This window comes from Cuculus canorus, chromosome 1 (genome assembly GCF_017976375.1).
Source record: "Cuculus canorus isolate bCucCan1 chromosome 1, bCucCan1.pri, whole genome shotgun sequence".
NCBI classification, from domain to species: Eukaryota; Metazoa; Chordata; class Aves; order Cuculiformes; family Cuculidae; genus Cuculus; species Cuculus canorus.
This window is the reverse complement of record NC_071401.1, coordinates 206,812,324-206,825,619: the sequence shown is the minus strand read 5'-3', so window position 1 is coordinate 206,825,619 and position 13,296 is coordinate 206,812,324. Positions and strand designations below refer to the sequence as shown.

Here is a 13,296-nt window from a genome sequence, read left to right as displayed (position 1 = left end):
AGAAGGTCAGTGAATGCAGATTAGAATAATAGAATCGTTAGGGCTGGAAAAGACCTCTAAGATCATCAAGTCCAGCCATCAACACAATACCAACACGTTCACTAAACTATGATCTGAAGCACCACATCTGCACAGTTTTTGAACCCCTCCAGGATGGGGACTCCACCACCTCCCAGGGCAGCCTCTGCCAGGGCTTCACCACTCTTTCAGTAAAGAAATTTTTCTGAATATCGAACCTAAACCTCCCCTGGTGCAACTTGAGGCCATTTTCTCTCATCACATAACTTGTTACTTGGGATAAAAGACCAACATCCATCTTGCTACAACCTCCTTTTAGGTAGTTGCAAAGAGCAATGAGGTGTCCCCTCAGCCTCCTTTTCTCCAGGCTAAACAATCCCAGTTCCCAAGCGACCATTTAATATCTGAAGCTTGGCTAAAGCCCATAGCAGGTTAACAGATGGACTGCATAGCACATTGGCTCCAGTTTGAAGTAGAAGAACCCCAGGCAGAAAACCCAGGGCCTTTGAGACTCGGGATCCCACCTACCAGTCAGAGCTGGTTGAGAGGGCAAAGGACCAGCATCGTGGTGCCCCAACATGAGGAAGGCGATGGCAACAGTATGCAGGAGGTCCCCATCCCTAGAGAAGAGGAGGCTGAGGGGAAACCTTATTGCTCTCTAAAACTACCTAAACCGAGGTTGTAGTGAGGTGGATGCTGGTGTCTTCTCCTGAGTAACAAGTGACAGGACAAGAGGAGCAGGGCCTCAAGTTGTGCCAAGGGAGGTTCAGACTGGATATTATGAAAAATTTCTTTACTGAAAGAGTGGTGAAGCCCTGGAAGAGGCTGCCTAGGGAAGTGGTGGAGTCCTCATCCCTGGAGGTATTCAAAATATAAGGCCTTCATAGGAATACACAAGGTTGAACTGACCACACAAACGTTGTGTGCTGTGGCAGATACTTGAATGACCTGCCCGTACTCACATGTCCTGGCTGAGGCTGTGATCCCTGGTCCCTCCACTGAACCAAAGAGCACATAGAGGGAAATTACATACTCGGTGTCATGGGAGAGGTTGTGGAGCTGGTAGGTTGTGGTTGACCTGTTGAGAGCCAGCTGGCGAGGACGGTCTTTGCCAAAGAACTCTTTTGGAGAGAGAAAATAAAATAGAAGAGGATAAAGACCGAAGAGTCTAAGAGTTTACCTCTGTTCCATACTGGGAAAGACAACATGTTTTCCTTGACAGTACATCTTTGACCCAGCTGAGTCTCTGTTTTAGGATACCTGTGCTGGGGCAAGAGTTTTCCTGTGGTTATTTATTTGAGAATTTGAATGATTAAAGGATTCAAACCAGCTGAGAGGTACAAAAAGGAACCAAATCAGTTCTCACATCTCACATCCAGGGCCCACAGTCACATGGTGCAGTCCAAAGGTGGCTCGAACATATGCTCTACCCTTCTCCAGCATCTCCAGGGACTTGCAAAGCTCCTGTGCTGGGTGACCTGCCCCACCTCTTCCCTGAGAATGAGGTGGTGCAGGACTCTCGCTGTATACGTTGGGTTGGGGTTAGACTGAACAAGGCTGCTGCAGAGAACATGGCACTGCAGGTCAGGTCCAGAAATAACTCCTGGTTTCAGTTCATGTCCTGAAGCTTTAGGAGAGGCTGCTGAGACCATTTAATGTGCTGGACCTGCCGCTATACCACCCATCGCTGAGGTTCCTAGTACTGTATCCTCCCATCCTGCAGAGGAAAGTGGAGGTGATATGGGCTGGAGGAGAGCAGGATCTTACCTGGTGTAGGACTCCAAGCCATTCGGTACCCGGTGGCCCCAGCAACTGAGTCCCAGGAGACCAGAGCACTGTTGATGGATATGTCACTCACTTTCAACATCTGGACAGTGCTTGATGCCACTGCAAGAAAGCAAAGTCGACCAATTGCATCAAAGTCCCAGCAGCTTCTAAATGGCCCCCTAAAGCCGTGATGACTCCGACTGCTTCTGTACCAGATGACAAGCAGGGTCATGACTACAAACGACAGCAGCTCTACGCTGCTTGCATTGCCTCACCTCTTTCCACGTCCTCTTGGGCTTGCTGCAGGGAACTCACCTGTCGTTGCTTTTCTGCTCACTACTGGCCCCTCGACATCCCCAAAGATAGGGTTGATGGTGATGGTGTACTCTGTGCCAGGCTGCAGTCCCTGGATCAGGTAGTTGCTGTAGTCGTTGCTAAGGTTCACGTCCTGGATGCTGCCCTCTGCAAAGGGAAACGATGCTTGGGCTCTCTTGGGTCAGACCAGGGAGGGTGGTCCTCCTTATCTGGGAGAACAATGGGCAATCTAACAACCACTTGAGAACTACACAGCTGCATGAGACTGAACAGCATCTCATCCACCTGGCTTACAGCAAACCAAAGAGAGCAGGGATAGAGCTTAGTGCGATGAGCACATATCTTGGTTGAAGAGATAATATATATGCAGGTAGAAATCATAGAATGGTTTGGGTTGTAAAAACACTTAAAAATCATCCAGTTTCAACCCCTCTACCATGGTCAGGGACACCTCCCACTGGACCAGGCTGATCAAGGACCCATCCAACCTGGCCTTGAACACCTCCAGGGATGGGGCAGCCACAACTTCCCTGGGCAACCTGTGCCGGCGCCTCACCACCCTCATTGTGAGGAATTTCTTCCTAGTGTCTAACCTAAATCTCCCCCCTTTCAAATTTAAAGCCATTCTCCCACATCCTGTCACCCCAGTCCCTTGGCAAAAGTCCCTCTCCAGCTTTCCTGGAGGCCCTTCAGGTACTGGAAGGCAGCTCTAAGGTCTCCCCAGAGCCTTCTCTTCTCCAGGCTGAACATGGCAGAGGAAGAGTTAAAGCCTAATCCCTGGAGATGGCACCCCGTTCTCAGAGGGACAGAGAGGAGCAGCAGTAGGTTTGATGAGAGGAGGTTGCCATTTGCACTTTGGTCACTGGAGGGTGCCATGTCCCCATCTTCTGCTCCAGAAGCACTCTGCGCCCCATCCCCCTCCCTCTTCCACTCTCATGCCATGGACTTTCTCTTCACAAGAGCCACTCGTTTACGGTTAACTATTCTCTGTTTTGCAGAATCACAGAATCAATTTAGATCTTAGAAGTCAGAGAAGTAAAATCAAATCCTTACAGTGCCTGAGATGGCTGCACAAGATCCTAGAAGCATAGAGTAGTTTGGGTTGGAAGGGACCTTAAAGATCACCTACTTCCAACTCCCCCCTGCCATGGGCAGGGACACCTCCCACTGGATCAGGCTGCCCAAGGCCCCATCCAGCCTGGCCTTGAACACCTCCACAGATGAGGCAGCCACCACTGCTCTCGGAAACCTGTTCCAGGGCCTCGCCACTCTCATGGTGAAGAAATTCTTCCTTATACCAAGCCTAAATCTGCCCCTCTCCAGTTTATACCCATTGTCCCTCATTCTATCACTACAAGCCTTTGTGAACAGTCCCTCTCCAGCTTTCTTGTATCCCTTTCAGGCAGTAGAAGGTCGCTATAAGATCTCCTCGGAGCCTTCACTTCTCCAGGCTGAACAACCCTAACTCTCTCAGCCTGTCCTCCTATGGGAGGTGCTCCAGCCCAAGGGATAATCCTTGTAGCCTCCTCTGGACCGATCAAACAGCTCCATCTCATTCTTTTGTTGAGGATTTCAGAACTGGACACAGTATTCCAGATGAGGTCTCCAAGAGAGGAATAGAGGGGTAGAATCCCTTCCCTCACCCTGCTGGCCACACTTCTTGTGATGCAGCCCAGGACACAGTTGGCCTTCTGGGCTGTGAGCACACACTGCTGGCTCATGTCAAGCTTCTCACTTACCAGTACCCCAAGTCCTTCTCCTCAGGGCTGCTCTCAATCACATTAACCCCCATCCTGTACTGAAATCAGGGATTACCCCAACTCAGGTGTAGAACCTTGCACTTGGCCCTGTTTAACCTCATGAAGTTCACACAGGCCAACTTCTCCAGGTCCCTGGATAGGGAGATGTCTGGATCCCAATGCAACTGCATTTGTAGATGCATGGCCCTGGGATGAGATGGAGCACGAGACAAAGACTCCACAAGTTCAAGCAGTGAGGGTGGGCTGCCCCTTGGGATCTTTGCCACCCTTGGATTTGGAGTGAACTGGTATCAGGTGAAAAAGCTGTTCGGAAAGAGCACACTTGGAACGGAGGTTATCATAGAATAGTCTGGGTTGGAAGGGACCTTAAAGATCATCCAGTTCCAACCCCCAGCCATGGGCAGAGACATCCCACTAGATCAGGCTTCCCAGGTGTGATGCGCCTTTCCTGCTTCATCTGAGGCTGTCCCATACTGTCCCCTCAAGAAGGGATGTCCCCACTCCACAGATGTGGCAGGCTGAGCATGTGTGTGCTCAGTATAGCTCAGGTATGGAACAAAGATTGGGCAAACAGCTGACTTTTGGGGTGTGCTGTGAGTTTTTCCAGAGAACCATTCATTACAAAACAATAAAACCAGTTTCCTATCTTCCCTGTAAAGAATTTTCCCTTTGATAACCTTCAGAACTGTTCTCCAGCTAATGCCCCCTTCCTCCGGTGGGAGATATCTCCTCATTTCCTAACCAGGGGAACTGAGCCAGAGGAGAGTGTACTGTTTATTCAAAGCCAGTGATGGAACCCAGGTGTCCTGACATCCTATCTTGTCTTTAAAACTATAGAAACATCCATCTCCCAAGCCCCAAATATGCCATAAACCCTACATTTTTTAACTCCTGCTCCCCCACATCAGCATTAAAAATATGTTTGGATCCAGGGCAGGGGAGAAGCTCCAGCTGCAAATGCAGATCTGCCTTCAAACACCAAAGTTTGCCTGAGAATGAGGGCTACTGGGAGGGATGTTTGCATTCTGCAATACTGGGAGACGAAGCCAAATCTTACTGCAGAGAGAAATGCAACAAGCACAGGCATTTCCAGTTTGTAACTTGGTACCTGTTTGCCCCCTAAACTCAGATGCTCAGGGGCTGTGGGATGTACAGCTCTGCATAGGAAACTTTACCAGCTTCTCACCAGCTATTAAGCCTTTCCAGAGCTATTCAGGACCAGTAAATCTGGCACTAAGACCATGTTAAGAAGGCTGGATACTCATTAGCCTGCTTTATTTTTGCAGCATTTATTTAGCATCAATACCCATGGTTCATCTCTCTCTTCCAAGCTTTTGATTTATTCCCTCATGCAGGAAACTCCACCAGACCCAACCCCCACCCCGTTTTCTTCCAGCTTCTTGTTGCATGTCTGGACACCGAAGGTGTCAGTGCACCTTGGGGACCTCAGAGCTCCACCTCCGCGCCCATTGATGCATGTACCCTGCTCCTGAGTCTCTACCTGCGGATGACCAGGTGAGTCTGTATCCTGTTGCTCCCTGGACTGGGCTCCACCTTGCCTGGAGTGTGTCAGTGGTCTCGTTCTGCAGGAAGACGATCTCCACAGGCAGGAACTTCACTGGAAGGAGGACAGGGAACAAAATTTTCAGAGCACCTACTTGCCAGTGGAGGATTTTGCTGGCTGGCCTCCCTGCACCACTGTTCCTCCAGCCCATCTGTCAGAAGGAGTGCTCCTACCCTGCCTGACAGGCAGAAGGCATCTCATAAAAGCAGTGGTGAAAACAACCCCATCTGTGACCATCTCTTTCCAGAACCAATGCCTCTAATGTGCCAACGTCACTTGCTTTGTGCAGCATGGAAGCAAAATGGGAGGGCAAGCGAGGCTCCCGGCACACGTCCCACCCTTTCTCCCAAGCAGCGTGATGGTGTTTCATAGAATCATGAAATCATAGAATGTTTTGGGTTGGAAGGGACCTCAAAGCCCATCCAGTTCCAACCACCCTTCACGGACACCCCTGCCATGGGCAGGGACACCTCGCACTGGATCAGGCTGCTCAAAGCCCCATCCAACCTGGCCTTGAACACCTCCAGGGATGGGGCAGCCACGACTTCTCTGGGCAACCTGGGCCAGTGCTTCACCACCCTCACAGGAAAACATTTCTTGCTAAGATCTCATCTACATCTCCCCTCTTTCAGATTAAAGCTCATACCGTCCTGGCACTCCCTGACAAAGATTCCCTCCCCAGCTTTCCTGGAGCCCTTTTCATTACTGGAAGCTGCTATAAGGTCTCCCTGAAGCCTTCTCTTCTCCGGACTGCACCACCCCAACTCTCTCAGCCTGTCCTCATATGAGAGATGCTCCAGCCCTCAGATCATCTTCTTGGCCTCCTCTGGACTGGTATGAAGGTTTCCATGTCCATGCATATGGTGGGGTGAGAGCAGGACTCAGGGCTGGAGTTAAGAAGGATCTGTTGAACACCACCCCTTTGACGCACAGGTTTCTGCAGCATCCACCAATGGCGAGATGCTTATCAACAGCTAAGTGTGTGAACTCAGAGCCCAGGGCAAGAACTGACCAGACATGGAGTCAAACCTCTTACATGTTCTTCCCACAGCAGCTACAGGCTGGCTCGACCCCTCAGGGTATATTGCATAGATGCTGATGCTGTATTCTCTATCCTCCTCTAAGTTATCCAACACGTGGGAGGAGATGTCGCCGCGCAGAACCTGTTCATACGTCATTCCTGGTCTGTTGGCTGCAATGTCAAGAAGAGCGATGGTGAAGCCTTCCCACTGCCTGAAGTCTGCATCTCACAGCCACGTCTTCACAACGTGGTGAAAAGCATGCACAGTGTATGGTTGAAGTCTCCCAACTCATGTGATGTTGCTGAGGATTACATCTGTATCTAAGGCCTGACATATCCATACTGTCCTCAGCCCTCCTGATGACACAGAAGTGAGCCTGAGCCATACTGAATGTCTGAACTCACCCCACAACCACACTGAAGCAGGCACTTGAGTATGAAAAACATCCAGGGCAGGTCTGGATGTGACAGTGCAACTGGGTAGAAGGCATCCACAGCATCATCTCCATCTTATTCTTCAAAAGCAAGTCCTGCAAAGGACTCTCCTCCTCCGTCCTGGAGGAAGCACACTGTTTGGAAGAGGTTAAACTGGCCTCCTTCCAAAGCAACGCTAGGAGCTCTGTGGTTCATTGTTCCTTGGACAAAATGTCACTTTTCTTGCCCTTGGGTCATTGCTCCTTTGAAAGCAAACTTCAAGAAAAATAGATAAATTCTGAACTGACCTCTGGGGATGTAGATCTTGTAGCCCTCCGGCTTGCCCAGTGGAGGCGTCCAAGCCACCTTCAAGCTAAAAAGTCCTTCTTCTATCACACGGAAATTCGTGATTGGAGGCACAGGTGCTTTGGAATACAAAAATATTGCAGGAATTGAGGTGACAGTGCTGTAATGAAGTGCCATGGGAAAGACCCTTGGAACATCTTGTGCTTTCAAGGACAAAGAGACACAAAGGAGAGTGGCACCAGTTCTCCCTGCTCTCTCAGCTGAATCCTCAAAAGCAACCATCCCCCATCTTCCAAACTCCACTTGCTTGAAAAGTGAGCTGAAACCCACCAAAGCAGAATATTTGTGGGCTTCCTCTTTGAATGGCATTGGGAACTGTGAAATATCTACCCACAAGGCGTTTCCTCCTGAGCAGAGAAAACTCTGCAGTGGTTTCACGCAGGCTGAGCAAAGACACATGAATCAAACGCTACTCGCATCTATGGATGCAACTCTTACAGAGAGGCGCCTATTTTGATCCAGCCAGCCATGGAAGACAGATTTATAGCTTCTGCCTCTGGCTTCATGTTTGGGGATAATAAGAGAAGAGATCAAATGACTTTATTTCCACTCATAAAGACATTCCATCTTATTCCTGGCACGTACATATGAGTCAACCTCATTGAGGTGCTTTATTTATTCATCCTGTCAGAGATCTTCCCTCAAGAGGAAAAACAATTTGAGACATGGCAGGAAGTGGGGAAAGGAGCAAAAGACAAGGAAGAAAAGACTCATTCTGTTCAAAACCCCTCGGGCAAAGCAGAGTGGGTGCTTCACCCAAAACAGGGAGGGAAGCAGAATTAGTGCATCCCTTAAATTCTTAAAACCTGTAAAGTAGTGCAGAGACTGGTGGGACAACTTTATCACATCTGACCCAGTGTCTTGCACTCTAGGGTTTGGCCAAGAGTGAGCTTGCTCCTTTGTTTCCAAGAACTTGTCATTACAGCCAGCCATCTGACGATAAAGGAGCTTGGCATGGCTGACTGCAATCCAGAGGAAGCTTAGATCATTGCATGGGACCAGAGATCACTACTTGAGGTATACCTCTAAGGCCAATATTATACCACCTTGGTGTTTGTCTTGAGTGAAATGAGCACATGCACAGTGCCAACCCAAGCTTTTAGACCATCCACTTGTGAAACAAGGTGTTTAGAACAGACATCTCTCCATAAAACTCATGGCTGAGTTTCTCAACCCATGGTCTCCAAAAGCTTACTCGTCCCAGGTACGTGGGTGTTACACTGACTGAATCATAGAATAGTTTGGGTTGGAAGGGACCTTAAAGATTATCCAGTTCCAATTCCCCTGCCACGTCCCACTAGATCAGGCTGCCTAACACCCCATCCAACCCGAACCCCAGCGTGGATTCATTAAATCCTAAATGAGATGATGCGAGCTACCCAGCAGGCTACACCCTCTGCTTTGAAGTGGGTTTACCACAAGGGTTACTCTGCACCCACTCACAATCCTGTACCCCACAGCATGGACGTCTGCACAGATGTTCCTCCTACCCATTCCTACCTGCTTCTCACATGTATGGCTTTGGGGAGCATTTTTTCCTGTGCCCACAAAGACAAAGAACACCTAGGGATGATTGCAGAAGAGACACTCACTTGTCTTCCCCTTGATGGTCGCTGACTCCCCATGGGCATCTGCGTAGATGGCCCTCACCGTGAAGACATACTTGGTGTTGGGTTTCAGATCAGTCAGCAGCACGGTACTTTTGTCACCATCCACCATAATCTGTGACACAGGGAGACAGAGGACATCATTACATCTCTACGACAGTAGAAGACCACGATGTTCACAACAGGCTAGGAGCACGAGGCTTCACATCTGATGCAAGGTGACTTCCACAAGCAGAAGCCTCTTAAAATGCACTAACTCTGAACAACGCGATCCTCAAATGATATCTAGGTTCACACTGAACACAGCACTAACACAGGACAGTGCTGAGGGTGGGTTTCATGAGCTCATCCAGCAAAAACTCCATGAAACTGATTGTGCATACAGGTGGTCCTAAATCACCTTAAAAACAACGAGGAAAAGCAACCATCTTTGGTAAAGAAAGTTTCTCTTAAGCTCATAGAGGAAGACTTCAACGTAACCTCAGGGCAAGAGAAGTGGAGACAGCTTATGCATTTTCACTATGTTCTTATGAGATACTGAAACAGCCAAGAATGATCATTCTTGCTAAATACAATCTTAATAATTAATAAAATTAATAATCTTATACTTAATAATTCATGCTTTCATAGCTTTGTTCTATTATTAGAAATCAAAGCTTTTAGGTACGCATCTATGCTCCAATCTTGCTCTCAGACTTTGTGCAGTGACCCAGCTGAACCTTAGTGAGCTCGCGCACATCGCAGCATCCCTCACACAAGGACAGAGCAAATCCAAAACCTAAATATGCAGATATCTTACCAAGATAGAATCATAGAATAGTTTGTGTTGGAAGTGACGTCAAACCCCATCCAGTTCCAACCCTACTGCCATGGACAGGGACGCCTCCCACTGGATCAGGTTGCTCAAAGCTTCGTCCAACCTGCCCTTGAACATCTCCTGGGACAGAGCAACTATGACTTCTTTGGGCAACCTGTGCTAGTGTCTCACCACCCTCACATGAAAACATTTCTTCCTAAGATCTAATCTAAATCTCCCCATTTTCAGCTTAAAAACATCCCTCCTCATCCTATCCCTGCACTCCCTGACAAAAAGCTCCTTCCCAGCTTTCCTGTAGGCAAGATGAACAACCCTGGAAGCAAGGGGAACAGGAGATGCTATCATAGAAGCTTCATAGGCTTATTTGGGTGGTGGTATCAAGGATGTAAGGAGAGAAAGAGTGCTTCCAATTGACCTGTTCTTATCACCCCAACAGAGTTTGTGCCAATTCACACCACATTCTTCTTCCACTCTACTTTCCCCTCTGCCACCCCCAGAAACTCCATCTCACCACAAATGCAATGCCAAAATTGGCATAGGCAACCAACACACCTACAAATCCGACTGTTGGTCTATCTATAGACCTTCACTTCAAGCTCCAGGAATATATGCACTGGGCTGCGGTGGGCACGGCTGAGGGAGATGGGGCCATCTCCTAACCAGGCTGTGCCATCAGCAGCCCCAGCAGAAGACTAAGTTCTAACACTAGGACTTGCAACTGGTGCTCTGCAAAATGGAAATGCATTCTACCTGCCGTTGGTCCTCTGAAACTGGGTGCCCCGAAGGCAGCAAGGGATGCAGATGGACACGGTAGCCCATCACCCTTCCTGTAGCTGGCATCCACGTGAGTCGCAGCGAGCTGTGGCTGTGCTCACTGACATGTAAATTCCGGGGGCCGATGATCTTCTCAGCTGCACAAAAAGAAAGGAAAAGCCTTTGATTTGGACGCCCATGATGGTTCCAGGACAAGCTGTTCATTGATAGACTCAATACGTTGAATGCAGAGAAAGCCTTGGGTGCAGATGGCGCTCAGGTTGAGAGCGGGCAGCTGGAATCTGTTTCCAGGCCAGAGCCACACGAGCAGGTTTTCTTTCGACAAATTGCTTGCAGCACAAGGGAAAACAAAACTCATTCTGGCTACATTCTCCCTGTGAACGCCTGCTTCACGCATAGGGCATCAGCTCCTTCCTGCCACCAGAGAAGAGGCTGCCAGAAAGCTTGGACTCTCTGTGAAACACCACAAGAAGCCTTGAAGTGCTACAGAACCACAGAGGAAGCAAAATCCCCACCCTTTAAGGATTCGGTTGACGTTCTCCCAAGCTCTGTCTCAAGCTTTTAACTCATCGTCTCGTGAGTTTGTGTGCCAAGAGTTCATGGCCATCACATCTGGGTTCACTACAGCATCAGAATTTCTTTGGGGAGAGATATAGATCTCTTTAGACGTCTCTTTGGCTTCTCTTCGCATCTTCTGCAAGGAATGCGGCTCTTCCTGAGACCCTGAGCTGTGCTGCTGGAGTTCACCTTGAGAGGCCCATGATGAAAGCCTCCAAGGGGTGAAAATGCTGCCCTAGCAACTAATGCTCCTTGTTAGAATCAAGACATTCAGAACTAGTTATGGAGATGCAAACCATGGAGATGCAGATGCAAGCAAAATACAAAGGACCACTGTCCCCAGGGAATAGATGCTCTATGAGCTGATTGCTTCTCTAGGCTCATCCAACCTTTAAAGCTCCCTTGTGATGAACAGAGCAGATGTGGGAAGTTCATCTCCATGGTGTGGTTGGCACATCCAGGCACTGTTTGAGCAGGGACAAGTTCGAGCAGGTGGAAAGCAGGATAAAGAGAAAACCTTGACGAACCTTGCACAGTCTGCTTTATGGGCCGTGGTGGCTCTGAAGCAGTGAAACAGAGCCTTCGAGAGAGTTTGGGGGCCACGTTGTGGAGGAGGTGGAAATCTTCAACGTAGAGTGCGTGCTCTTCAGTGGGTTCTGAAGCTATTTTGTTCAGTTCATTCTTGTCAGCATCCTTAATCCCTAGATGAAGAAAAGAAGAGGAAAAGAAGGACATCAAATACCATCCATGGAGCAGGCCAGGCATTGGCAAGGGTTGTCAAGAGCAAGTGGGAGCAATGTGCTGGCTTTTGAGTTTTACACCAACTTCAGAGCCATGCTGCAAAGGATGAAGCAAGGAATGGAGTCTGAAGCTGGATGGGCAGTGATGAGCCAGATGGAGTTTCTTCCATTAGGGAAAAGAGGTCAAGGTTTTCTCTGGAGATCCCTTAGAGATTTCCCCAGAATATTCAGTTTCTAATGGGCTGAGAGGTGAAATGCTTTCTTGGTGTGGAAAGTGAAAAGGAGCATGGTAGGGTCAAGTCTCATCCTTCCCAACGGATATAGACACACATCTGCTCTTCTGGTGGATGAGCAGACAACAGGACTTTGGGAGACTGTATGAAAGTTGCAGGATTTTAGAGAATTATAGAATGGTTTGGGTTGGAAGGGACCTTTAAATGTCATCCAGTCCAATCATCCTCTTGCTGCGGGCAGAGATGTCCTCAACTACATCAGGTTGCTCAGAGCCACACCCACCCTGACCCTGAATGTTTTCAGGGATGGGGTTTCTACTACCTCCATGGGCAACCTCTTCCAGTGTTTCACTACACGAATTGTAGAAAAATTCCTCATATCGACTCTAAATCATGCTTTTCTGTCATTGAATTGAAAAAAAAGTGCTGAGAGGAACCCCAAGAAACCAACCTCACCCTAGCTTTCACTTCACATTGGTCCAAACCAACCTGGTTGCTCTTTAGAATGAAACACCACCACCACCCACTTCTTTACCCCTGAAGTGTTTGGTGAAGGGAAGGATTTGACTTGTAATAAATGGTTGTATTTAGCTCTCGGGGATGGGACTGAAACTTTTCTTTGTTGAATTATTCTGATGGACATTTTCAACGTATCTAAAGTCGCTCTCTGAACCCCACTAAAAGAAACCTTCAAAAGTGAAATCATTTCATTTTGGAAAATGTCACATCAAAACATTTCCACTTTTATGGAACTATTTCTTGAACTCCTCCTGAATTCACAAGTAGTTTTGACAGATGCAAACACGCAGATTTCCACTGAATAAATCAGCTATTGACAACAACAACTAAATAACCGAGCACAGCACAGATGTCATTTTCGACTGGCAGTAGTTGCTAGTGGCTGAGTCTGGGGATGGGTGCAGTTTTTAGAGGATGGGGATGTTGTGCATCAAGAATCTTCCCCAGTTCGTGGACTGGGTGTTGATGCATACATTGTATTTGGTGGCAGTGTTCCATGTACCTTAGCGTGTCCATACGTACCTACAGCAAACACCGTCACTCCCCCATCCTGTAGAACCTGGGCTTCATCTTCAAATAAGTCACTGGATTTCCCATCCGTGATCAAAACAACTACCTACAAGAATTGGTGTAAGACATAGAGGATGAAAGAGGATAACATCAGGTCACAGAGACAGTTGTAGGATTTCCACGCTGAGAAGACAGGCTTTGGATGAAGTCCCTCTCTCTAAACCAAGAGGCAATTGAAAATAAAACCTTTGATAACCTACACCTCTAGGGTAACTCACATGAAATCAGCTTTCATGAGCATGGGCTGAAAAGG

At 48.3% G+C, this 13,296-nt stretch overlaps 1 protein-coding gene across 1 annotated transcript in view; it reads right to left on the bottom strand.

Annotated features, from left to right (window-relative positions):
• Nucleotides 1–13,296, bottom strand: part of LOC128852369 (collagen alpha-1(VII) chain-like) — a 134,886-nt gene that overhangs the window by 99,798 nt on the left and 21,792 nt on the right. The window contains 10 exon segments of the mRNA XM_054068800.1: nt 981–1,139; nt 1,786–1,905; nt 2,101–2,247; nt 5,362–5,478; nt 6,461–6,616; nt 7,168–7,284; nt 8,818–8,947; nt 10,400–10,560; nt 11,509–11,682; nt 12,996–13,089. Coding sequence (XP_053924775.1) covers nt 981–1,139; nt 1,786–1,905; nt 2,101–2,247; nt 5,362–5,478; nt 6,461–6,616; nt 7,168–7,284; nt 8,818–8,947; nt 10,400–10,560; nt 11,509–11,682; nt 12,996–13,089 — 1,375 coding nt within the window.